At 55.7% G+C, this 26,149-nt stretch overlaps 1 protein-coding gene across 6 annotated transcripts in view; it reads left to right on the forward strand.

Annotated features, from left to right (window-relative positions):
• Gse1 (Gse1 coiled-coil protein) overlaps positions 1-26,149 on the forward strand; it is a 353,452-nt gene that overhangs the window by 253,641 nt on the left and 73,662 nt on the right. Inside the window, exon 1 of one of the 6 annotated variants that reach the window (XM_028880795.2) lies at positions 9,732-10,707. The exons of 4 other annotated variants lie outside the window; for them this stretch is intronic. In XM_028880795.2, coding sequence (XP_028736628.1) covers positions 10,671-10,707 — 37 coding nt within the window. In that variant the 5' untranslated portion in view covers positions 9,732-10,670. Of the gene's footprint in view, positions 1-9,731; positions 10,708-26,149 lie in introns of those variants that run through there. One more of the 6 variants, XM_028880799.2, reaches the window with a different exon arrangement.

The raw sequence follows: 26,149 nt of genomic DNA on the forward strand, positions 1-26,149 counted from the left end.
ATTTGGGTTTGTTTGAGACCTTCAGGCTGGCCTGGAACTCATTATGTAACCAAAGATGATCTCAAACGTGCAGTGATGCTCTGCCCAGCCCCCTAAGTGCTGGAGTTACAGATGTATACCCCAACACCATGCTTTTTTTTTTTTCTATCCCAACAGGGCCTCACATACGCTGGCCTTGAACTTACTAGGTAGCTGAGGATGACCTTGAGCTCCTGATCCCCCCTGCCCCCAGCTCCCAAATACAGGTGTGCACCTCTACAACCCAGGTCTTCATGAGTGCCAAGCAAGTGCTCTGTCAGCTGGGCTAACCCTCCGGTCCTCCTTACGTGCTAGGCTTTTGTTTCTGCAGGGTCTTGCTTTGTCGTCCAGGGGTCCAGGGTTCAGGGTTGGCTCAGTAACTCCCTCCTCAGCTGCCTTCTGCTTCTGCTTTGTAACACCTCTGAGTGAACAAGTCAGGGCTCGGGTACAGGGACCACACTCGGCTCCACAGGCAAAGCAGGAGCGAGCTGCACAGGGCAGCCTTCTCTTCGGAAGCCTGGTCTCTTTCTTAAATGTCAGAAGAAGCAGATGGCATGTCTGTGTGTCTGAAGCATGGACTTGCCAAGCTGGAAGAGGCCCTCTGATCATTTGGTTGAAGTGACCTCCAGAAGAGATGGAAAGCCCAAGAAGGCCCGAGCCACAGTCGCCAGGGTGGAGCAGAAGGCTGCTAGAGTCTGGCTTCCTCCCCTCGGCCCATCTGCTTCTGGATGTCCAGCTGTGTCGTACACCTGGTGTCCCTACTCCCCCGGGGGAAGCTGGAACAGAGGCGATTCTGGGATGGTTCGCCCAAGAGCCCTGGATATGGGCTTGGGACGGAGACCAACAGCTAAGAACAAGGGTCCAGGCCAGAACTGAAGCCTAGTTGGCTCTGCCTCTTTATCTTGTGAGTTTGAGTCACATGATCCAGTGTCTGGCCTGGCCTGGGCTTCTTCTGGTGGCTGGGAACACAGAACACTCAGAAGATGGCCTCCTTCCTTGAAGTTACCCACCAGAAACTACCAGTGATGTTGGAGGACTGAGCCCCCAACTTGGTACATCCAGGGGCTGGAGGAGGACAAGTGATTTCTGAGGCCTGTGCCTGGAGGTGGGCCAGGCCTCAAGTGACTCCAGTTCCACTCTGGGACTAGGGAAGTGATTCTCAGCCTGCAGCTGGGTTCCCCAAGGTGGCCATGTCAGGGGACGTTTTGACTGTCACTACTAAGGCCATCGCTTAACACCTGAGAGCCCCACCGTGCCTAAGGAGGAGTACAGGGGCTGTTCCTTGAGACGTCCGCAGGCTTGGGAAGTGTCCAGGACAAGGACAGACAGGATAGACTGGCCCTGTGGCCACTGACAAGGTAGGGAAGGACATGGTGACTCACTGGCTTTGGTCTTGAGGAGTGGAGGGGCTGTGTGACTTTCTATTCCTGCCCAGCACTGTGAGAATCATGGCCTAGTAGAAGCCACCCTGTAGGAACCATGCCTTGGAAGCCAGAGGACGGCATGAGCAGAAGGCCTGGGGCTCCCGGGGAGGTCTGGATGTATCCATCACTGCTGGGCTTCTGTGTGTGACAGGCCTCTCCCACTGAATAGCCACAGGCTTGGTAGCAGAGAGAGGTCCTCAGGGGAGAAGAAAGCCTAGTGGGTTGGCCTGGATAGAGGGCAGAGAAAAAGAATGATAAGCCAGGACAGAGGAGGCTATCTACCTGTCTCCTCTTCAGGTTACCTTTGGGGACTTCAACAGCTCTTGTCCAGGCTACGTTGAAGCACACGGCACACCTGACCAGATGTGGCCATGGAGACCAAGATGTGAGACAGCAGGGGCACACTTTCAAAGATAAGCCCTGTGGCTGGCTAGTCCCCATGCTGCTTGGCCAGTCTCTTGGAGACTTCCTCAAAGCACAGGCTGTCGAGGCCTGCTCCAGGGCTGGCCTGAGCCGGAAGTTAGACCAGCCTAGCAGGGTGGTGGGTAGGAGCAGTGTGTCCCCTCCTCACATTTGTCGTTTGTTGCCTTTCCTCTTGTGGGAGGGGTTTTTCTTGGTGTGTGTTGGGGGGAGTTGATTTGAGTATTTCATTCATGTATTTATTGTGCAGTCCTGGGGATTGAATCCAGCGCCTTGGGCATGCTAAGCAAGTACTACCATTGAGCTGTGTCCTCAGCCCTCTTTGTACTTTTTATTGTGAGACAAGGAAGGCCTCACTAAGTTTCCCAGGCTGTCTTTGAACTCATTCTGAACCCCAGTCTGGCCTGCTTCAGCCTCCCAAGTGCTAGGATGGTCGGGCCTGTGGCACCAAGGAAGCCCAGTTTGGCGTGTGCTACATTTAAATGGGTTTGGGGGCTGGGGAATTGGCTCAGGGGTTAAGAGTACTTACTGATCTTGTTTAAGACCCAGGTCCAGTTTCCAGCACCCTTGGGGTGCCTCATAGCTGCCTGTAACTCTAGTTCAGGGGATCCAGTGCCCTCTTCTGGCCACTGAGGACATTGCATACACCTGTCACACATACAGACATGCAAACATTCTTACACAAAGCAAAAAACAGTGAAAAACATATAACTGGTTTTTGTTTGCTTGTCTTTTGGTTTTTCCAGATAGGGTAGCCTGGCTGTCCTGGAACTCACTCTGTAGACCAGCTGACCTCGAACTCAGAGATCCACCTGCCTCTGCCTCTGGAGTGTTGGGATTAAAGGCGTGCGCCACCAGTGCCCGACAGTAACTGGTTTTTTGTTTGTTTATTTGTTTGTTTGTTTTGTTTTGTTCTGTTTACACAGGCTTTAAAAAGGGGTGGGGAGCTGGGGGTGTGGCTCATTTGGTAGAGTGTTTGCCTATCCTGCACAAAGGCTGGGTACCATCGCTAGCATTTCATAAACCAAGCAAGGTGGTACGCACCTGTCATCCTAGCATGAGGGACCCTGTCTCAAAAAAAAAAAAAAAAAATAGAGGCAGGCAAATCTCTCTGGGTTCAAGACCCGCCAGAACTACACAGTAAGACCCTTTCTCAAAACAAAAATAACAACAAATAAAACGACAACAGGGAATGGAGCGAAGGACTCAGCAAGGTTAAGAGCTCTGGCTACTCCTCCAGAGGACCCGGGTTCAATACCTAGCACCACATGGCGGCTCACCACTGTCTGTAACTCCAACTCTAGGAGTTCCAACACCTTCACCAGATACACATACAAGCAAAACACCAGTGCACATACAATAAAAATAAATATTTTTTTTTTTAAAAAAAAGGACGACAACAACAGCAGCAAAAAGATTTTTATCTAGATCTGGTGGCTGCCCTGGAGACCTTGGCAGGAGATCCAGGGTTCAAGACTAGCCCAAAATACAAGGCAAAACCCTGGCTCAAGAAGTTTTTTGGGGAAACTTGTGTTGCTGGTTCCAAGGTCAAGGAGAAAGTCAAGGCACGAACAGAGCCAGCTGACAGGCAGAGTCCAGGGGCCTGACCTAACACTGCAAAAAGTAAATGCTTCAGTCAATAAAAAACCAAACAGGGCCGACAAGCTGGCTCAGCAGGCAGAGGTGCTTGCTGCCAGTTCTGATGTCTTGAGTTTGATCCCCAGGACCCACACTGTAGGAGGAGAGAACCAACCCTGGCCCGCTGTCTTCTGATCTCCACACACGCCAAGGCATGTGCATATACAGAGAAATAAATACCTTAAACCTCAAATGAGCCTCTGGGAGAGGAAGAGGCCCTCCCTGAGTCTGTCACTCTTATCTGGGCTCTAATCTGTGCATTTCCTTTCCTGGGCTGTGTGACTTAGGGCCATTTGACTTCTCTGGCCTCAGCATCTCATGGGAGGAACGGGGGAATGAAGAAAGACAGGTCTACTTTTCTGGGGATGATGAGTCTGTCTTCTTAAAGCTGAGTACGTGACCCAGAGCTGAGAGGGGGGCTGCTGCCTGCTAAGGGGACTGCTGGGCTATGCCAGAGACACTGTCGGGCTCATCCTGAAGGCCTCATGTGGGGGATACTTGTTACCTGACAGTAAGCATGTGTCTGTGTGGTGGACAGCTGGGAAGGGGAGGGGCAGGGACCTTTGCTGTGGAAACTATAGAAGAGCTGATGGGAGTATGCTATGTTCAGTACCTGGTTCAAGGCCATGCACCCCCAGAAAGAGTACTGGGTTCAAGGCCATGCTCTCCCAGAAAGAGCAAGTACAAGCTCACATGGGACAGCTCTCCTAGCCAGGCCCTGACATGGCAAGCCAGGCTTTCCATCTCCTTCTCTTGCCTAGAACGGGGTCCCACAATTCAGGGGAGGTTGGGAGAAAAGGATGTGGATTGGGTGAAAGGCTGGCCATGGTGGATTCTCTTTCTCATTGTCGCTGCTGCCCTGGGCCTCATGGAGCCTTCAGAGACATAGGTGAAGCCTCAGGAAGGCGGTCTGTCTCTGAGGCAGATGGCCAAGCTGATGGCCTGGGGCCATGCCTGTTCCCAAAACCCACCAGACATGTGTGTCACCAATTGAAACCAGGAGGGTGGCCATGATGCTAGAAATCCAGTGGGGTTGTTGGTTTCTGGGTGCCAGGCTGCTGTGGGACCTCCTGACACTCAAGTCAGCTGACCTGAGCTCCCTTAGGACTAGCTAGCCAGGAGCAGGCCACTGTTACAAAGGTGACCAGAGAGATGAGGCCCCTGGAGCCTGGTGATGAATCACCACAAACCCAGTGACCTCTGAGAAGCCAGAGACTTTCAGACAGTCCAGTGGCTAGAAGTCAGGTCAGAGCCACAGGCTCTGCTCCCTCTGGAGGCTGCAGGAGGCGGGCGCTTCAGCCTCTCCAGTGCCCATGGCTGCTGCTTTCCTCTCCTCTTTTGTGTGTGTGTGTGTGTGTGTGTGTGTGTGTGTGTGTGTGTGTGTGTTTGGTAAAGTCTCAATATGTAACCCTGGAAGATCCAGAACTTTCTATGATTCAGACTAGGCTAGCCTCAATTTGCAGTGACCTTCCTGCCTCTGCCCCCAGTGCTCCTCCTCCTCCTCCTCCCCCTCCTCCTCCTCCCTCCTGCTTTAGCTCCCCTAATGACAGGACTTCAGGTGTTCCACCTCACCAGGCCCTCTCCACGGGCCACTCGGTTTAGGAAGGATCCTAAACTTCATCAGACGTGCTCAGACTCTCCTTCAGGACCAGGTCTCAGGCCGGGGGACCTGGCCACATCTTTGGCAGACCACTGTTGAACCCACTGCACGGGGCAGGACAAGGCTTGGACCCCAGGATTTTTGTGAGACCCCCAAGATGGGCAACACCTGGTCAGGGGAGGAGGAGCGAAAATAGACAGCTTGCACAAAGAAGGAAACATCCAGGCACACAGATGTCACAGCCAGCTGTGAGCACAGGCCTTTCTCTTAGAGTCTTGGACTTGCTTATCTCGGGGCTTTGCTGTCATCTAAGGACCAGAGCCTGGGGGAGAAGCGGGTGTGGCTGGTCCCTTTGTGCCCTTGGGCAGTTGACCTCGCACATCAAGTGTGTACACATCAAGTGTACGAAGTTACAAGACAGCGTGTGTATCTGGTGGGGGTGGGCACGTCCCCCAAATGCTGACAAAGCCACCGGACAGCAGGGAGGCCAGAGCTGCACACACTGAGACCTGTCTGTCACTGCTGGTGGTGGCTCCATTCTTGCATAGTCTTGGGAGTCAGCACAGCTGTTTGTGGAGTCCCTGAGTGAGCGAGCGGGCTAGGTGCCGGAAGCAGCCACACCGGGTCTTCTCCTGGCATGCATGAGTGATCCACCCTAGGAGACAGGGTACACACGGGACTTAGGAACAGGCCTCCAGGGCTTAAAGCCTAGTTCTAGCCATCTGCTGGCTGAGTCGTTGGAGAAGGTGCTCAGCTTCTCTGCGCCTCATTTGGAAAACGGAATTGTGAAGGGCGACCTAAAGCAAGATGGTCCAAAGGATGTCCCGGGTCATCTGTGAAGAGCGTTCAGAGCAGTGCCTGGCCCAGACTGAGCACCTAGAAGTACCTGCTGCCCCGCTGCCCTGCCAAGGGGCACAGGGAGGCATCTGGAGGATCCAGCATGTCCCAGGAACCAGGCAGCCTTGGTACTCCAGGCTCCACTCTTTCCCGGAGTCTGTGGTGTGAGGGTTCCTTGTGTGCGCCTCCTCAGGGAGGCAAGCTGGCCACCTGGCCTGGGGGACACGTCACATGATGGGTGATGGGCACAGCTGGTAGGGAGCCACCTGCCTTAGCATGTGGGGGGGGTGTCTGTTTTTACAGTGTTTGGCTGACTGACACTGGCTGGGCTGTATAACCAAGCAAGAGTGGCCCTGCTAGAGGGGATGTGGGGGCCCCTCCATGTTGAAGGGGCAGCTAGCATGGGGGCTGCATCTTCAGAGTGGGGACCTCCTGGTTTCACGCATCTCCTCAGGGTGACCTGGACCCCTACCTTCTTTCCTAGTGACAAATGGGGGTGGGGTGGGGTGTTGTCAGCACCTCCCTCCCTGACCTGGGGTGGCTTTCACGGTGGTGTGTCTCTCTGGAGGTGAGAGGAAGAATGCCCTGTGGTGTCCCAGCCTTCCAAAAGGCCCAGAGGGACTGGGTTTCTGGGTGGTCCAGCCTCCTCATGGCTGCCTCTTCTTCATAATCCCTCCACACACACAGGGGTTGTGGGTGGGGGGGGATATTGGCTCAGCAGACTCTGGGAGAGGAGCGGGGTGGAGAGAGTCAAGGACCACCTTTCCTTGGACAGAAACCCTCTGGGGTAAAATCTGGGAAGGCACCGGCCTCATCCAGACATCCACAGCTGGTATTGGTGTGCCCACATGGTTTGTGGCAGGAGCACTGGGCGCGTGTCCCATCTGAAGGAGGCCACAGACATGCCTGTTGGAGGGCTGGCTCCCCCTGGGATATGAATGGCTGTAGTGATAGGGTCCACCCACCACAGCAAAGCCACAGGGGCCAGTGGGAAAGAGAAAGTGCAGCCAGCTACCCTGTTCAGCCACATTAGGCAAACAACCCAACCATTCAAAGCCAGCCAGCACTGAGCTGGCTGCTAGGGGCTGGAGGGGGGGGAGCGGGCGGAGCTTTGTGATCCCGGCTGTTTTGGCACCAGGTTTTTTTGGGGGACTGTGGGATGACCACTCTCCCCCAGTAAAGCTGCATAGTGTTCCACCCTTCAGAGGTCCCTATCACCAGGAAATGTCACTGTTGCCTTTGAGCTTCCAGACTCAGGGGCAAAGGAGCTAGGCTATCAGTAACATCAACAGCTCGCCTCCTTCCCCGGGGTGTGACTCTAAGCACTTAGGGCTTGGCCCGCACAGTCTCGATAATTGGATGCAGGCATTGGAATTCTTATTAGGAGAGAGGTTTGTCTTTGAGGAAGCACAGTGATAGAGGGATGTGGAGTGCAGCCGGCCCACCATAGTGGGGCTCCTCTGTGCCTGTTCTTCCCACTGTTGGCCTCTTCAGAAGCCAGGCCCAGGCACTCTCCCAGGCCTCCCCTGCCCCATATGGGTCCCCACTGGCCCCTGAATAGCTGGCACAGAAGCCAGGCAGTTTGGACTCCAGTCTGGACAGCTCTTTCTCTACAGGTGGCTCCAAGAAGGATGACTCCTTTCAGGATGACTTCCCCTACTTTAGCAGGGAAAGGAAGGGGGGCGGGGTGCCCAGCCTATTGGGGGAGCATCCTCCCTCTGTACCCTGCCTGTGATTGGCCCATAATTACAGGTTTATTGCCTGTAATGCTATTGTGTAATGACATGTTTGCAAATTAATTTTTATGGCTCCTGCCATTAGCATATACAGTGGAGGAAGGTTTCGTATTAATTACTACTGTTGTTCCCGTAATCCCGGAGAATTAAAAACCAATAAAAGAGTGACAACACAAACTGATAGTTTAGGGTCTTTTAAAAATAGTTCTTATTTTTTCCCCTATGTACTACTAGAGATTGTGAGAGGTCGGGCCTCGGATGTATGTGTATAGAGGGCGCGTCTGGTCCCTCTTCTCCCAACCCTGCGCCCCCTGAATTGTGCGGGCAGGTGATGGAGGCGATGGCCCTAGACACTCCAGTCCTGCCTGTGTGTCTCGCCTTGCAGGCAGCCCCGAAAACAAAGGGTCGCAGCCGAGGGCCCGACGCGACCCCTGGGGTCATTCGGGGCAGAGTGACCAGAGAGGCCTGCTGCAGCGCCCTCCTGCAACCTAGGGCCCGGGAGCCCTCCTCGGAGCCGCACGCGCGCCGCGCCAGGTCTACTGCTGAGGAGCCGCAGCCAGGGTCAGAAGGCACGCTGGGTCTCCACCTCCCTCAAAGTGCCCTCCAGAGCTCTCCCCTGGTGTCCTGTATTCTGGGATTTCGGCTGTCATCTGAAGCCACCACATTTATTAGGATCTTGGGGCCACTGATTGGGTACCCATGGTGGGTACCGAGATTGGAGAGCCGTGGGACTGTGGCGCCTACTGTGCGTACTTGCGGGTTAAGACTTGAGGATCTGGGGTCAAAAGGTGACCCTTAGTGTCACCGAGTCAGAATCCCAGCTAGTTGTGCCACCAGGATGGGAGAGAGCTTCCGTAAAAGGACTTGAAAAACAAATGGTCGCATCTTGATACTTGCTTTGCCGCTTGCGTTTAGTAGAAGGGGCTGGTGTGTGGGTAAATGGATGCTGTCTCTTTAAAATCGCTGGGCTGGACAATGAGCGCACAGGATGTGGTTTGGCGGCAGGGTTTTTTCCCCTTCGATTTGGGGAATTATCACTTGGGGCCTTCTTGAGCTGGTGTGAACGCGCCGCGGCTGGGGAGGGGAGATACAGGCGCCACACTCACGCTCAGTGCAGTCGGTCGTTTGCTTAAACCAAATTAGCCGGGCTCTCGTTACTATGGTGCAGCCGGGGCTTGCAGAGTCCCAGTAATAGCATTTATTAGGTCTGTTTGCCTGGAAGCATGCCTTCCCGGATCTGATAATGCCCGGGTGCAGGAGAGTGTGGGAGATGGTATCAAGCATTTGATTACACTTGCAACAGGGATTTTTTTTAAGGGGTAGGGCGTTGGGGGTGGGGGGGAGGAAAGAGAGAGGCCAACCGCCGTCCCTAGCTCTCCCGGGCGCGGTCTCCGCAGCCCGCTGCGGGCTGCACAAAGGGCGGCCCCGGCCTCCCCCGGGCACGGTCACGGGGGGAGGTCGTGCTCCGGGCTCCCGCAGCTGTCAGACGTGGGTGGGGAGGAGCGAGGGCGGGCCTGCGGCCAGAGCGTAGAGTTGGGCAGCCAGAGGGGGGCCCCGCGGCGCCCGCAGCCGCCCACTGTTTGCAAACGGCCGGCTCCCGGACAGAGAGAGGGGAGCATCGTGCAGTCCGAAGCGGGAGCATCCGCTGCGGGCCCTTGGCGGCGGGTCTGGTCCGTAAGGCTCCGCGGCCGCGCACGGGCAGGTCGCAAGTGGGACTCTCGTCACCGCGGCGCGCAGCCGGGAGCTCCAGGAGGACGCGGCGCAGACGGAAGGAGCCGCCCGCCGCTGCGCCCCTTCCCTTTCGCTTTCATTAGGGGAGACAAATCTGCTGTCAGGCAGCCAGCTTTCCAATTTACCGATAATGATTCTTGCATGAAAATTGATCGAGGGGCTCTCCACCGCCGCGCGCTCTCGCCTCCCGCTCTCCTGCTCCTGCCGGCTGCGCCCCCGCGAGTTCCTCCTCCTCCTCTCCCTGCTCCCCACCCCCTCCGTCTGAGTCAGTGGTGGGACGCCGGGCGGGGAGATAACCAAAAAGGGGGGTTGCTGGTGGCGAAGGGGGAGGGGAGCCTGCCCTCGCCAGCGTCCCTAGCCCAAGACTTGTTTGTCGCCGCCGCCTCTCCTATTGACTAGGCGAAATCTGCCCCTCGGTACTTCTTGGCTGTTTGGGTATTAATTTTCTCCACCCCCAGAACCCCTGCCGAGCGCCCCCTCCTCCTCTCCGCACCCCGCCCCTCCTCACCCAGTAGCTAAGGGGAAACGAAAACAAAGCCGATTTCTCCTTGGCAACCAGATGCCCCCTCCCGCCGCCCCCCTTCCTTTTCCCTTCTGGTTCTGAACGTGAAACCCTGTTGGAAACAGGTCTCTTGACCCTCGCCCTTGACATTCAAATGGCTGAATGGAGGCGAGATTGCTGTTCGCACGTCTTAGGAGGTGCTTTTTTTCTCTCTCTTTTCCTCTCTCCCTCTCCTGTCTCTTTTTCTTTCCAATGAGTAATCCCTGAAGACCTTAACCCCCTAATTTCATCACCCTCACCGCCCCCCCTTTATTTTTCTCTCTCCTCTTCTGCTCTCCCGCCCTCTTCCCTCCACCAGCTCCCCCTCCTTTTTTTTTTTTTTAAATTTGCATCTCAAGTCCAAAAGGCAGAAAATACACACGCGGCGAAGACGCCGGGCCGCCGTGGAGGCTCCGGCCCTTCCTTGGTCAATTACCTCACTGTGGATCTGCTCCGGCCGGCCGAGGTGGCCGAACCTGCCCGGACGCTGGACTGAGAGGCAGCCTTTGATCTTCTTGGAAAGGGGAAAGGAAAAAACACACAAACTGGTTTCTACCCCCAGCACTCGGGGGATCGTTCTTTTGCCTTTATTTTATTGTTTTGGACATTTTTGAGCGCCGTGGCTTGGACGCTGGTTTTGTTTCATTGCTGGGCTTGAATTTTTTTTTTTTCTTCCATTTCCTTCTTCGTCCCTCTCTGGCCACTATGGAATTCTAACCTGAGCCATGTTCGGACTGAAGCCGCCTCTCTATTACTTACCAGGTAAGCAAGTGGTGCGCCGGGTCCCCGGGTCCCCAGGCCAGGGCGCGTAGGGGCGCACAGGGGCGCGCGGCTCGGCTGCCCGCTCGTTGCGCGCTGCCGCGTGGGGCGCCCGGCCCGGTGCGCGTCTCGCTCCTTTTGTCTGCGCGGAGCCGGCGGCGCTGCGCCCAGGGCGCGATCAGGCGGGTGTGAAGTTACTTTCCCCCGGGCGGCGACCCGGGGGCCCCGGCCCCGCCGCCCCCTCCCGATTCCCTGGAAGGTTTTGTTGTGCGAGGCCGGGAGGGGCCGCGGCCGCAGCGCGCGCGGCTTCCTGTTTCCTGCGCCTCGGTGCGCGCTGACAGTCGCTGCCCTGCAACTTTCAGTTTCGGGGGCCACCGCGGGAGAGCTGGGGAGCCCCTCCACCCTTAAGATACTTGCACTGGGGCGCAAGGGAAGCTAGAGAGCCTGGGGCGAGCAGGAGGGCGTGGGAACCCAGCCCTCCGGGTGTCTTCCCCCTCGGGTACCCCTGGGTCCGACTCCACGTGACCGCAGGTCGGGAGGGCTGGGCTGCGTGTGGCCGCTTGTTCTAAGAATGAGCTGGGTTTTTATTTTCTTTTCTCCCTGAGCTCTGGCACATAGTTTCTGTTGAAGTTAGGGCATCTGTGTGATGCAGAGGTGTTGGGGTGCTGTAGGAGCTGAGGCGGGGGGAGGGGGCGGGCTCTCGTGCTTGACATGATCTACTGTTCCCTGAAGATTATTTCGGAATAGTTTTGCTAGGAAAAGGTGCACGTGGCTGGGTGTTGGGTTAACGTTGCCTCCTTTTTTTTTTTTTTTTTTCCTCGTGTGTTCTTTGGGTCCTGTGGCTCTTGCCAGGCCCCCACCGTCCTGGAGTCCTTGCAGAAGAGGAGATGTGGGCCAAGAACCAGCCTGGGCAGGACTCAGCTCCAGGGAGCTGGCCTTGGTTGCCATGACCTAGGGCACACGTTGTCACTGAGTTAATATAGCAGAGATGAAGGGTCCCAAGGAAGAGGGGGATAGTGGTGTGGATTTCGCCTGCAGGATGGTTGTATACATGGCTCTGTGAGTTTCTTTGTGGCTGCTGCAGGGTCCAGCCCTAGCCTGTGACAAATCTGGTCTGTTTCCTGGGGTTTCCAGTCCTAGAGGTTGTTTGTTTCTTTTCTGACACAGGGTCTCACTATGTAGCTCTGGCTGGCCTGGAACTCACAGAGATCCCCCTGCCTCAGCTTCACCTGTGCTTGGGTGAAGGGTGTGTGCCACAGCGCCTGACCCTAAGCAGTTTTTATTGGAAGATTAACTCTCAGCCCCTCACATCTCTTTCCCTCTCTTCCAGGGCCTGAAATAGCAATTGTCAGCCTCTAGCTGGGCTCCCTCCCTGCTCACCTCATTTCCTTTCAGAGGTCCAACCAAAATTAGAACCAGGAATCCCCAGCTTCCCACAGGGTTATCTCTGCAGGAGGGCAGGTGTCCTCTGGAGCCCAGCCATGTCCCCATGGGAAGGTGTGTGCCATAGCCCCTTCACAGCCCTGCCACGGATTGATTCTGCCAGGGCATCCTGCCGGCATGGTGCCTTCCTTTCTGTATCTCCAGCGCCTCTCTAGGGCCTTGGAGCTAGCTGGTGGCCAGAGAGGAATCTCTGGGCAGCTCAAAAGCGCAGGTGTTTGAAACCTACACCCGTCTCCACCTGCCACCCAAGGGCTGCCTGGTGTATTAGCTTGTCAGGTGACTGATTCTGTATTTACACAGGGAGCCTCAGAAAGAGAAGGAGGAAGTGTCAGACTGGGGAAGTTCAAAGCAATTAAAGGAGTCAGCCTTGGCTGGGATTAGGCCCTAGGCTGTCAGGTCAGCAAGGTGAATCCTGCCCTTCCTGATCCTTCAGAGAGAGGAGGGCTTGGCTCCCCTCCCCAGGGAGGAGGGCTCAGAAAAATTAGCCATGGGATGAAGTTTTCTCTTACTGCAGTTTTTTTTTTTTTTTTTTTTTTGAAGGTCCCTGCTAGGTTGGGGCTCACATGCTGTGTATCATTCCAGATGCAGGTGGTTTGGGGACCCTCCCCACATACCCTGTGGGTTGGGCACTGCTATCTCACCCTCCTCCTTGCCAGTCTGCCCCAAAGGTTGACGGTTCTGGAAGTGTCAGGGCTGGGATCTGCTGGCTGCCACCTCTGGAGGGGATTCCCAGGCCTGAGAGCAATGGGTGTCTGATTGGCTGTGGTCAGTAGTTTTAGTTGAGAGGCAGAGCCTCTCGGCCCGCTGAGGGACCTGCACTCTTGAGTTCTAGGTTTTGTCCCAAGCCTTTGGGTCCTGGATTCTATCCTCAAGGTTGGGTCCCAGCAAAGTGCCTGTAGCCAACCACCAGGAGCCAGGGGCCAGAACCTGTCAACCAACTGCTATGGGGGAGGGAGGGTGGCCACAGTTAGGCTGGCCCTAGATACTGGCTTCTCTTGCCAGACTGGGCAATGGGTCCGAAGTCTAACTGCATCTTCCCAGCCTTGACTTTGGCAGGTAAGGGAAGTTCCCAGAAATCCTTGGTTTTCCCCTCCGTGACTTGGATCCGCAGTGTTATCTCCCTAAGATTCAGAGTCACGTGGCGTTGAGGTTCTGTTGGCGTGCAGCACACCTGTGCTTTCATGGCTTCCCTGATGGTTCTCTGACCACCGTGGCGGGCTTGAGCAGTGGTCATGGAGCCCAGGCTAACTGGCCAGGCCTAAGATCTCTTAACTGAGCTAATTGTCCATCTTTGGTGTAAGTAACCTGTGAGAGAGAAGATTTGGACAGAGTGTGTTTTGTTTTGTTTTTCAGAGTCCTATGTAGCCCGGGCTGGCCTGGAACTTGCTATGTAGCCCAGGCTGGCCTCAAACTTCCAGTGTGCCTTCCTTTACCCCCAAGTGTTAGGGTATAAAGTTAATGCCCACTCAGGGATAACTACCAAGCTCATTAAGGTTTTAATCATAGTTACAAAGATGAATTTTTTTTTTTTTTTTTTTAAGAAATGCACAGAACTTAGTGGTGGATCAGGGACTTGAACTTTGTGCTTTGAACTAGGCTTGCTGACTTCTTGTTGAGAAGTGTTTATTCACTGGCTAGAGGGAATGGCTTGGTCAGTCACCTTCCCATGCAAAGAGAAAGGTGTAGGACAGACATGTGCACAGGGTCTGTGCCCTCCATCTTCCTGCGGGTGACAGGCGGCATACCTTCTCTGCGGTCCCCTAGCCAGCTTTCCTCTGTGTGCATGTCTGCCTGGATCTCCCTGTCCCTGAACTCCACAGGACTTTGTGATCCATGCAGGCGGAGACTGAGTGTCTCCTTTCTGCTTGGCCTACTGCCAGACCAATAACGACAGTCGTAAAAAATAAAAAAGAATAATAAAACACCGAGAAGGAAGAGGCTGCAGCCACTTTGCATACAGTACTTATTCCCTGCCAGACTTGCTCATTCAACAAACAACCCCGGGAGGTCAGGCTATGCCTGTCCCACTTGACAGCCAAGGAAACTGAGGCACAAGGGAGGCTGAGGTCACTCAGCAGTAAAGGAGTAGCAAAGGGTTCAGCTGGGCCCTGACCCCTGACCTCAGGCAGTCTGGCTCCAGAGTTTCTGCTTAATAAATATTTGTTGACCGGTCAGGGAGGGATGGCGGCTGGTATTGGCGGTGGCGCCCTCCTGGGGCCCCTTATCTTGTTCCTAGCTGTTGGCTGACCCTGCCCTGGCCCCAAGCTGAACTCTTAGTGACCCCACCTCCCCCTGGATTCCCTCTCCACAGCCAGAAAGGATGCTCTGAGGCCTGCAGTGAAGGAACTGAGGCCTGAGAGGGCCATGGCTGGTGGCTGTGGAATTATCCTTATCTCCCTTGGGACATCTGTGCCCAAAGCTGCCCCCTGAGGTCATAGTGAGTCATTCATACATGGTCAGGGCTGACCCGATCCCTTTCTGAGCAGCTTACCCTGCCAGGAGTTGGGGTAAGGGAAGATAAAGGCCCCCAAAGATTGCATCCAGAGTGGTCCAGCCTGTGTACAAGGCTGGGTGTGGACTGTGCCCAGCACTGCTGGCGGGGTCGGGGGGTGCAGGCCAAAGAACCAGAGCAGCTTCCCTTGCTAGCCTACATCCATCTTCTGTCTATCCCTGGGACCTGAGGAGTCTTAAGCAGACCTGCTCTTGGGTCATCAGCCTGGGCCTGGGAAGAAGAGGTATGGCCACTTTTGCAGTGACAGAATCTTTTCTTTCTTTCTTCCTTTCTTCCTTCCTTTCTTTCTTTTTTTTTTGGGGGGGGGGCTGCTTTTCGAGACAGGGTTTCTCTGTGTAGCTTTGGAGCCTATCCTGGAACTCACTCTGTAGCCCAGGCTGACCTTGAACTCACAGAGATCTGACTGCCTCTTTGCTTCCCGAGTGCTGGGATTAAAGGCGTGCGCCACCACTGCCCTGCGACAGAATCTTTCTTACAGCTCACGCTTAGTGGGGATTGCCTTGGGCTCACATCTAGCACTTTCAGGGAAGGCTAATTAATCTTGGATACCCCTGAGAATTGGGGAGGGACCACCACATTTGGATCTGTCAACTGGGAAAGCCAGAGGCCCTTTTGCCCCAGCTGTGACTCAGACCCTCTTACTAGGGCAGGGTCTGGCTCTCACTCCTGCTCAATTTGGTGTTCATTAAGGTTCCCTCCTGCTTCGGTTTTTCTGCAACGCCATGGGAAGGAATTGATCTGCCCCTTGCTCTGACTTACCTTGACTCTTCCTACTGTGGGAGCAACCGGTCCTGAGGATGCTTGGTTCTGCCTGGAGGAGGGAGATGGGGGTACACTTCCTCTCTAGAGGGTCGTGGCCAGTGGGAGGGCCGGCCAAGCATACTGTCCCCAGCAGAGCCAGCCAGGGGCCAGAGGGTCTCTGCCTCTGTGGCATTTACTCCAAGCCCGTGTTTCCTGTCTGTCTGTCTGTCTTCTGGTGGTGGACATGAGTGAGGTGCCAGGGTCGAGTGAGGTCTAGTCATGTGTTCGCCTCGGCGCTTCACAGCTGAGGACACTTGCCAGGGAAGTCTCTCAGGCCTGTGCCTTCCAGTTTTCTGTGGACCCTGGGTGAGGTTGGTGTTCCCACACTCACTTCAGGAAGAACCATGCAAGGTTTTTTTGTTTTTTGTTTTTCCCACACTGGGGCTTGAACCCAGAGCCTTGAACATTCCAGGTAAGCGCTCTACAGAGCTACGTCTCCCAACCCTGTTTTTATTCTTTATCTTTGAGACAAGGGGCTCACTAAGTAGTTGAGGATGGCTTGAACTTATTCTGCACCTCAGAGTGGCCTGAACTTTTCATTCCTGAGTGTTGTGATTATAGTCAGCTGCCTTGGACCTGCCTTAAAATACACTTTCCTGAACCCCTAGTGGCTATGTGTGAGTGTGTGTATGAGTGTGTGTGTGTGTGTGTGTGTGTGTGTGTGTGTGTGTGTGTGTGTGTCTAGAGATGGTGCCCAGGGAGGGCTTCAAACATGCTAGGCCAACACTCCACTCCACCCCCTGAAGTGGCTGGCCTTTCTTTAGAGAAATGGATGGTGGAATCTAGCTTTTTAGGGGGTGATTCCCAGAGGAAGGGCTTCACGAATGGGGACCCCTCCCCCCATTGGTGGTCTCTCTACTAAAGAGGAAACACTGGGGCTGGGCTGAAGAAGGGAAGAGGGGAGTTGGGAGTGAGGGAATAATTTAGACATCGTGTTCTTTCTTCTTCTTTTTAAGAGCCCCATATAGATTTAAGGTCCTTTTGTTAATTTAGGAACATAAAACTGTGATGTACAGCTTGGTTTGCTCGTAAAATTACAAAGTGTGGCATATTTAGATCCCTGAAGGCTTGGGGTAAAAGGGAAAGAATGGGTGAGAATTTTTTTTAATACGTCTTTGGGGAGATTCATTTTTCCGGCTTTTCCCCCACCAGTGCCAGGCCCTGTACGGCTCCGTGGGGCCTCACTGCTGTCTCCCACGTTGCGTAGAACTCTGGAAATGGGGGTGTTTGGCAGGCAGCCAGGCCCAGATCCTGCCCCCAGCCCCTGGGCTCCCTGGCCTTGTTGGATCATGCTTGCTCTGCCTTCCTCCCGTCCCCACCCGCAGCGAGGCCGGAAGTGCCCTCTGACCAGGCCTGGCCCGCTGCCCAGCTGGCCTTTGGCTACTGGCTTAATGGCCTGTGAGGTCAGGAAGTCACAGACCCTTGGTCCTGGAAGAGGTCAGACTGCCAAGCCCTCCCTGTCTGTGGGGACCAGTGTTGCCCGGCTCCCCTTCCTGACAGCCGCCAGTACAGGCTGGGTGAATGCGGGCCTGGCCCAGGCCAGCTCCTGCCGTGCCTCTGTGAGTGGTGACCCTGTCGCTTGTCACCGGGCGCACATGTGCCTGGCCTCATTCCCCCCTCTGTGAAGTGGAATGTGGATCGAATATCAGGGTGACAGACTGATTCTGATGCTCTGTCTGGGGGTTTTCTGGTTTCGTAGAAAGGGTGATGGTTCAGTTCGAGGTGGGGAGCAGAGGCTGTGTCCATGAGGGGACCCCAGCTCTCCTCCGTGGTGGTACCTTCAGAGCAAGGCACTAGAGGCTGTGTGCCTTCAAAAAACAGTAAGGCTCTTGCAGAAGTCAGGGGTCCCAATGAGGGGTGGTGGTGGGAGGAAATGGAGCTTTGGGTAGCAGCCACACTGTCCTGAACAGCGTGCACCTGACTGACATCCTGCATCGGTCTGATCCTGTGGCCTAGGGGAGGCTGGGAGATTGGACCTTGTCCTCAGGGCCCAGGCTCAACAGGAGGAGGCAGGGTAGGTGCTGGGCCAGACTCTTGGGGGCTGTGGCATCTGTGGAAGTGATGACAGAAGATTTGAGGCACGCGTGTGCAGGAGTTGGTGGTGTTGGGACCACTCTTGGAGTGCTTTAAACATCATCACACGGGGCTGGAGAGATGGCTCAGTGGTTAAGAGCACTGACTGCTCTTCCAGAGGACCCGGGTTCAATTCCCAGCACCCACATGGCAGCTCACAACTGTCTGTAACTCCAGTTCCAGGGGACCTAACACCTTCATGCAGGCAAAAAAATAAAATAAAATAAAAGGTTGGGGATTTAGCTCAGTGGTAGAAGCAAGCGCAAGGCCCTGGGTTCGGTCCTCAGCTCTGGGGGGGAAAAAAAAAAAAAAAGAATCTCCAGTATTTTTTGGTTTCCTGGAACTTGCTATGTAGACCAAGCTGGCCTTGAACTTGGAGATCCACCTGCCTCTGCCTCTCGAGTGATAGGACTAAAGGCATGTGCCCCGCCACCACCTGGCTTTTTTGTTGTTTATTTTGAGACAGGCTGGCCTCACACTCACAGAGATCTCCCTGCCTCTGCCTCCCAGTGCTGGGACACCATGCCCAGCTTACCCAGCATTTTGGGCCTGTCAATTTAGGGTGCCAGGCCCAGGCATATAGAGGTACAGCTGAGAAATCTCAAAGGGACTGTCGTATACAGAGCCGTCACCTGTAACTCAGAGACAGATGCACAGAGGTGTATAGGGAGCTAGGATATGAGCACTGGGTGGCCAAAGATCAGAAAAAAAAGAGAAGGTGTTGGCCTCACAGGATCTGAAGGACACGCGCCCAAACACAGAGGCTCTGGCAGAGGCCCTGAGGGACCAGCGATGGCCATGGCTGAGGGAGAGGAGGGATAAGTACAGGGTGGGAAAGCTCAGTGTACTGTGGCTATCACTTCTGCAGATCCTCTGGCTTCCAGGCGGCCGACTGGGCAGTGACCACCATGGCTCCGGGTGGCTGCTCTGTGTAGTGGAGCCATGGCGGGTGGAGATTGTCTAGGGGGTCATGAGGTCCACGGATGACTGTCTTGCCTGCTGACCTTGGCTCTGTAGCTCTGGGAACTGGAGGATGAGGGAGTGATTGCAGGGGGGTTTTAGGGTGTCTCTGAGGGGTCCACAGCTTTTGAAGGGCTCTTCTCTGCCGGAGCACTGCCTAAACTCAGAGCCTGGTAGGGGTCGGGGGAGAGCGCCTGCTTCCATCCTGACCTGTCGACAGCGTGACTCCGGGCAGGTTGCTTAACCTTTCTGTGTCCTTGTCCGTTACCTGAGGCCAGCCATGTCTACCACTTCAGGTTGTCCGTCATGAAAATCAGTAAGTGTTACGTGCAGGAACAAGGGATAGAATGCTCTGCAACCAGGGGCTGCATTATTCTTGGATTATTAGTTCTCAGCTGTGGCTTCATGCTGCCCATAGTGTGGGTCTCTGGCTGGTGCCAGAGCAGAGGCCCTGATCGGGTCGATGCCTGAAGGAGAGTTTGGCTTATAGACCCCTGCAAGATGCCAAGGAGCCTCCGCTCTCAAAATGGTCACACGTGACAGGTCCCAGATAAGGAAGTGGTTCACCCTGGAGACTCCCACGCTGGCCCGTGTCCCACGCCAGCAGACCCTGAGGCTTGTGGGATAGAAAGTTTCTCTGGCCGGGTCCCCTCCGGTAAGAAGTTTATGGATCTAGATTCTTCTAAGTGCTCTTGCCTTTTGCCTCCCGAGGACTCCAGCCTCATCCAGCCGCGATGGAGCCCCGGGCAGACAGAACCTCATCTCTGACCAGGCCTCCTTTGAACTGTCCCCGACACTGCCCACCCCCTGTCACTCTGGCTTGTAATTCATTTAGGATTAGCTCCCAGGCCTCTCACGGGCCTAACTTCTGTTGTCTTGGTAACCGTGTCAACCGTTTGCTGGTTTCTGTGATTATCTGACAAGAGAAGTGGTGGTGGTGGTGGTTGGGGGGGGGAGACGCGGCAGGGACATGAAAGAGGGTAATGGGGGGGGGACGGCATGGGTCTTAATGGAGCTCTCTGCAGAGGCCTGGGAGGCATGGAGGGGATGGGGTGCTGTCAGACCTACAGCTGCCTGGCAGGGGCTCCCAGTGGGGGCTCTCACCACTTCCTGCCACCCCGGGAGCCTGAGAGAGCATCCCCCCTCCCCTCCCCTTTATCTCAGATCTTCAGAGGCCCAGAGACAAGGTGTTATTCCCCTCCCCCACCTCCATGCTGGGAAAGTTCCCTGTGGGCAGCTCTGGACACAGCAACATGGGGAGGCTGGAGGACAGGGGTGTCACCGCCTGGGAGGAAGCCAACTAGCTGAGCTGTGCCGACCATAAACCTACCACAGGATACTAGGAACAGGATGCCAGATGGGGTCAAGACAGCACCCGTGTGCCTCTGTGGGCTGGCCTCTGCCCCCTATGCCTGCCACGGCAGCCACAGCTGGAAGGTGGGGGAGAGGCGTCTGTGGCAGGGTGACTAAAGGGCCCGTCCACCATCAGGCCCGGCAGTTGGCTCTGGCTTTCGGTGAGGGCCTCAGCGGATCCAGATGAAGCATCCTCTTCCATGAGGTGCTCGAGAGTGAGGTCTGGGCTTCCTCACAGCCTCTGATGTAATGGCAGGGGCTGTGGTAGCCTCTACAGGCAGGAGGCCCCATGGCCCCCCAGGGCCTGGCCTCAGATATCAGAGCCTCTTCCACACCACATTCTGTCCGTTAGCAAAGAGGGAGGAGCCCCGCCCCGCCAGGCCAGGCTCAGCTGGAAGGAATCCATCCCTGGATAGGGTGGGAACCATATCGAAGAGCTGATGGGATGAGAGATGTGGAAGCTGCCTCTTGGGAGAATAGTCAGCCCGCCGCAGGCTCTTCGGGAAGCCTGCTTTGTCCAGGTAGGAGGCCTAGCCTCTGGGACTGGACTAGACCGTCCTCTAGAGTCTACCTTGGGAGTTTCCAGACAGTCTAGGCTGTGGGCTTTGACACCTCAGTGTAGGGTGGGAAGGTCCTGCCTTGAGGGTTCACTGTGGGTCTGTGTAGGATCCCCCTGTGAAAAGGATGTGTGAGGGTCTACGCACAGGGTGCCACTCTGGTCACACCAGGAGGAGCCCCTCCCTGGAGCAAGGGGAGGACTAGATGCCTTTCAGGGAGCTGCTAATGAGCCACGTCTGATTTTTTATGAACCTCCCTGGTAAATTATTAATTTGGGCCAGAAATGAAAGTGTGGAACCGGATAAGCTCATGAATATTCATGGCCGAGTCAAGCATGGGTTGATCAGTGGCTGGAGCGGCCAGCCAGGCTCCTGACCCAGATACATGTGGGCAAAGCTCTGGGAACCTCCCCTCCTACTGCTCAGGCTGTAGGTGGGGCTGGTGACTCACAACTCGGGGTAGTGGCCAACACTGGGATGGCTGGAGAAGTCAGACGCTCCCTGTCACTAGTGGAGACACAGCCATGACTGTTGACTCCCTGGACCAGATGGGGCACATTCCCAGATGAAGGTCCCCTTAAAAGATGGCCTTTGGGCCGGGCGTGGTGGCACGCACCTTTAATCCCAGCACTTGGGAGGCAGCGACAGCCTGCCGTGATAGCCAGCTGGTATCTCAGGCTGCTCCAGCAGGACCCTTTCCTTCCTGCCCTGCCCGGCAGCTCTGCCCAGAGGCCAGGCCTTAGAAGGGCTGCCCCGCTCTGACCTGCCTTCGGTTACACCTCTTTGCAGACTGTCCCCTCACCGGGCTTCAAAGCTCATCCCTATTAGACGCTCTTCCACCAGCCCAGGTCTGTGTCGTGCTCTGGGACTGGAGAGGGTACCATGAGTTCAGAGGCCAGAGCTGATTTGTTAAATTTTAACACTTATTTTGTGTTGTGAGGTGGGGGATTTCCGGGCCACCATGCACCTGTGGAGGTCAAAGGACAATTTGTAGGAGTCCCTTCTTGCTTTCCACCATATGGCTTTCTGGGGATTGAGCTCAGACCGTCAGACTTGCCGGCAAGTGCCTTTACCTGCTGAGCTGTCCAGCTGGCCCAAAAGTTTGTATTTTAGACGGGGTCTTTCTATACAGCCCAGGCTGGCCTCGAATTTCCCATCCTCTTATCTTAGCCTCCTGGGTGATGAGATCACAGGCCTGCACCCCCACATCTGGATATCAGCCTAGGATCTGGATCTGCAGAGTCCCAGTTGGGAGGGCTTGGGCAAGTTGCTTGCTGAACTTCGTGCCTCTGTTGTGCCTACTTAGGATGTGGAGAGCTGGTTTGTTCACGGAAAGCACTTGATGAGGTCAGTAATGGTGGCACACAGCTGTGACCCCAGCATTTGGGGACACTGAAGCGGGAGAAAAGCCGTGAGCTTGAGTCCAGCCTGGGCTACAGGATAAGACCATTATCTCAAGAAACAATAAAATAAGTCAATAAAACCCGAGAGCCCAGGGCTAGCGCTCAGGTTCTGTACGGTGCAGGAATTATTGTTTATGTGATGGCTGCCGTCATCCTTGTCTCTTTTAAGGATTGGAGCTGCAGGGCAGTGCTCCCAGCCTCACACACAGGCTGCTGGCTGCCTGCTTCTGGCAAGGAGCCCGGTGTGCCTCTCAGAACCACCCTGAACTGTGTGGGTTTCTATGCTCTCCCCGCGGGCTTTCTACCTCCCTAGGCCTGGACAGGCCACCAGTGAGTGGAGCCAAGGAGCTTGCCCCTGAACATCGGGCAGGGAAGAGGCGTGTAGAAAGGAGGGAAGTGTCTGGTGGCCCACTGAGAGCTTTCGCCCTGGTTTCACAGTGGAAGCTGACCTCTGCCCTTCGCAGACCTGTCCAGGGAGGCAGCCTCCAGGCAAGATGGGATTAAAGGTCAGTCCCCGGGCCTCTTCAGAGCCAGGGGGCTCCGAAGACCTTGGTCTTTGGTCAGTGTGGCTGTCAAGGGCCATGGCCTTGGGAAGATCCTTTGGGCCCAGAGTGCAGGAAAAAGCCGCTTCCAGGACTTCACCTTTGACCTGTCCCCGGCCTTGCTGATGACTGTGGCCACCGTCCACCTGCCCTACCGGGTCAAGAGTGGCACAGGGGATTTTACTGGAAGCATTGAAACCAGCACGTCCACCCGCTTGGGTTTTTATCCAGAGTCAGAAACCTTTGACTCAAGACTCTGTCACCTCCAGGGTGCTAGGGCGCTGAGTGGGCAGCCAGCCAGCGGGTCGGACCGGTGTGGTGAGCCGAGTGGGCAGAATGCTAAGTAAACAGCCACCGGGCAGCACTGTTCTTGCCTGGCTGGAAAGAGACGTTGGCGCTTGGCAGCTGCCGGACAGTTCCCAACACCTGGCCGTGCCAGGCCCGGGCGGTGGGGGAGGAGTGAAAGTCGGTCATAGGTCTTGCCTCCCAGGCCTTTCTCAGAATGGGCCTTGGGGGACAGTCAGCTGCAAGTTTCCCCGTGCCGGATCCGGGGATGTTCCTGACTCTAGCTAGCCTGGAGCACACTGGGAGGCCTTCCTGCAGGAGGTGGTGCTCCAGGCGGATAGTGAGTGTGGGTCAGTGTGGGAAGGGGCCATGGGGACAGGTTTGCCTCTCAGGTGTCATGCCTGGGCTGGGTGCTCCAAAGGACCCTGGGTCTTGCTAGAGAAAGCTCGGGGAGTCTGAGGGGCCTCAGGCTGGGACCTGTGAAGGAGCCAGATGTGAGACTCACCTTTGAGCCCCTGCAGGAAGTCACACCCTTCCCAGGCCTTGCCCTTGGAGCAGGCCTAGATCTGCATTGTTACCCTGGACTCTACACCAGGCTTTATGTGAGAAACTGAGGCAATTAGTCATGGGCCACACTGCCTCTGAGTGGGGCCGGTGGCTCCTGGTGGCTCCCATGCTAGCCAGCAGAGACAGAGATCCTGGCCTCTGTCACCGGGAAGTACCTCAGGCAGTGCTGGTCTCAGCCCTGGGGCAGGTGCAGATGCTGGCAGCTAAGGTCTTCTAGGGCCACTGGGACCTCGGGGAGACTCTGCTGAGCCTGAGCATTCCCCCCCCCCCCGGGGGAAGGGGCTCTGGAGCAGGAACCTGACACTAAACACCTGAGGGACGAGCAGGGATAGGTCAGAGGTAACCGAGCTCGCTCGCTCGGTTGTGGGAGGGTAGGTAGACAGGTCCTGCCCACAGTGTCCTTGTGAGTTTGCTGGGGTAGGTCACTGGCAGTGGGACCTGTTCAGAGACTGGGGACACCCTGATGGTGCCTGGACACAAAATGGGGAAGTAAGGTTGGGGTGTACGCAGGAACACCCCCTACCCCCACCCCCCACCCCCCACCGCCGCCAGGTAGTTTCTTTAAGGAAGGGGTAGGCCCACTGTTGTGGGTGGGGTTGGCTTTGCCTCCCTCCTCCAGGCGGCTCCTCCCCGCTCCTCTCCAGAGTAGGTTAGAGGGAGCAGACCTGGAAAGAGACGTCTATCCAGCTAGGGGGCCCTGGTGCTGTTCTTCCGAAGTGTGATAGGTGCTAATAAAGACCCAGAGGGGGACCTGAGGATTGGTGGAGCTTTCTGGAAGGCACATGGGCCTACTGTGTGAAATAAAAGCAGGTCAAAGACCCGAGACATCCCAAAGAAGAGTGAGTGACCAGAAGTGGGGATGGGGGACAGTGTTGTGATACAGATGTGAACTGGGTGTGTGGGAAAGCTACTTACACTCATGGGGGACCTGTATCATAGTTAGGGACTGGAGGGGCTTCTGTGGATTCATTCATCCAACCTCTGCCTCACACTGAAGAGGAAACTGCACAGAGAGGCTGAGTGACTCCTGCCAGGTGGCACAGCCAGTCAGTGGTAGAGCAGGGTTTAAATGGCAGTGTTGAGGTTGTAATTGCCATTTCCAGCCTCTTGGCGTCCTCACACTCACCACTGCAAGGTCCTGATGGCAGATAAGTGAGCCCTTGGAATCATTTTTTTTTTTTTTTCCAGAGCTTATCTGTGCTGGGGCATGGCACAGATCTTCATCTCTATGGCCATAAACTATTCCATTGTGGTACTGAGTTCTCTTTTGGCTTTGAAGAGCCAGTGTGTGGGCCCTGTGTGGACAGTGTTCATTTCTTTGTGTGTGGGCCTTAAAAGATGCCACATTTTGTCTGAGCCTCAGTGTCTCTGGATAGTGGAGCCTCAAGCTGGGCCTGGTGGCACAGGCCTTTAACCCCAGCGGCGTTCAGAGGCAGGTAGAGCTCTGAGGCCCGCCTGGTCTCCAGAGAGGGTTCCAGGACATCCAGAGCTACACAGAGAAACAACAAACACAACAAAAAAATTTTATTTGTAAATAAACTGGAGGGTGTAAATAAATCTGGGGTGTTCAGTGGCAGCTAGCATTTCAGCACAGGGCCAAGTCTAGAGCAGGTAGCCTGCAGGCCCCAGCTTTTATTCCCTGGGAAACTCTCAAATGCACACAAGGTCTCACTGTGTAGCCCTGGCTAGCCTGGAGCTCTCTATGCAGGCCAGGCTGGCCTCAGATGCATAAGAGATCCGCCTGCCTCTGCCTCCCCTAGTGCTGGGATTAAAGGTGTCTGGCAGGTTGCACACATCTTGTACACAAGGCCTCTGTGTGTTTCTGAGTGTGGAAATTCTGGAGAAATGGTTGCCATCAGAATGCCATCCTTAGAAAAGAGACCACAGTAGGGATGGTAGGTGACTGAGCCTTGGTATTCTGATCTCACAGTGGGAGCGGGTTCAGCACCAGGCAGACGCAGGACCTCCATGAGCTCAGCTTCCTTGGGCATAGTCTGGAAGAAACCAGCCCACCTTGGTAGCAGGGGCCCCTGCCTCCCTCTGCTGGCTATGACGGGCAGCCTCAGGCTGAGTTGTTGTTGGAGGGCGGCCAGCTGGTCAGAGAGCTGGCCTGGCTGCACACTCCTTTGAGAGAGAGAGGAAGCTATCAAGGGCTGGCCATGGAAGTTGTAAGGATAAATGGTTCTCCCTCGCAGGCAGCCAGAACGCCTCCCTCCTGTCTAAGGAAGGAAGAACCAGGCCTGGGAAAGGCCCGGTGCCCACGCTGTTCAGCCGCAGTCCAGAGAGGGGAAAACACTTGCCCAGGGTCACACAGCACTTGGAGTTGAGAGTACAACCAGGAGGGATCCTGGCAGCAGGTGTGCCTGTTGGCAGTTCTGACACCCTGCCCCCCCCCACACACACAGCCCTGCTGCCCCACTGAAGCCCTAATCCTGTAGTCACAGCCACCCAACCCGTGCTTGAGTCGACGAGGGGTCGGCCGCGGGCGTGGCTGTGACCTACAGAGGCGGTCCCAGCCAGACACCTCTCTCCGGGCTGCTGCACTGTCTCCAAAGGTGCCTTTGGACAGATGGACTGCCATCTTGTACCTTGACTTGGTTTGAAGGGTCCCCCTGTGCCTCAGACCCCTTGGGGAGGGGCACCCCCCCCCACACACACACCTGAGAGCTCCCAGGAGGCAGCCAGGGTGGGAGGGAGCAGCCCGCGTCCCCCACCCCTCCCCACCCCCCGCGAGCAGTTCTCTGTGTCGGCTTTGCCCACTCCGGTGCTCCCGTGGGTGCCGTAAGCTTGCCCTGAGCCCCCGGCAGGCCACTGTCCCGCTTCCCCTGCCAGCCAGTTGCTGGTCTTAAAGGTTAATCCCCACTCTGTAGCTGGCTCCCAACCCCTCCCGCGGCAGCCCTTTCCGCCCCAGTTAATTAAATCCGCTCGGCTATTGTCAGAAGAGAAACG

The sequence above is a fragment of the Peromyscus leucopus genome, chromosome 5 (genome assembly GCF_004664715.2).
Source record: "Peromyscus leucopus breed LL Stock chromosome 5, UCI_PerLeu_2.1, whole genome shotgun sequence".
In the NCBI taxonomy this organism is placed as follows: Eukaryota; Metazoa; Chordata; class Mammalia; order Rodentia; family Cricetidae; genus Peromyscus; species Peromyscus leucopus.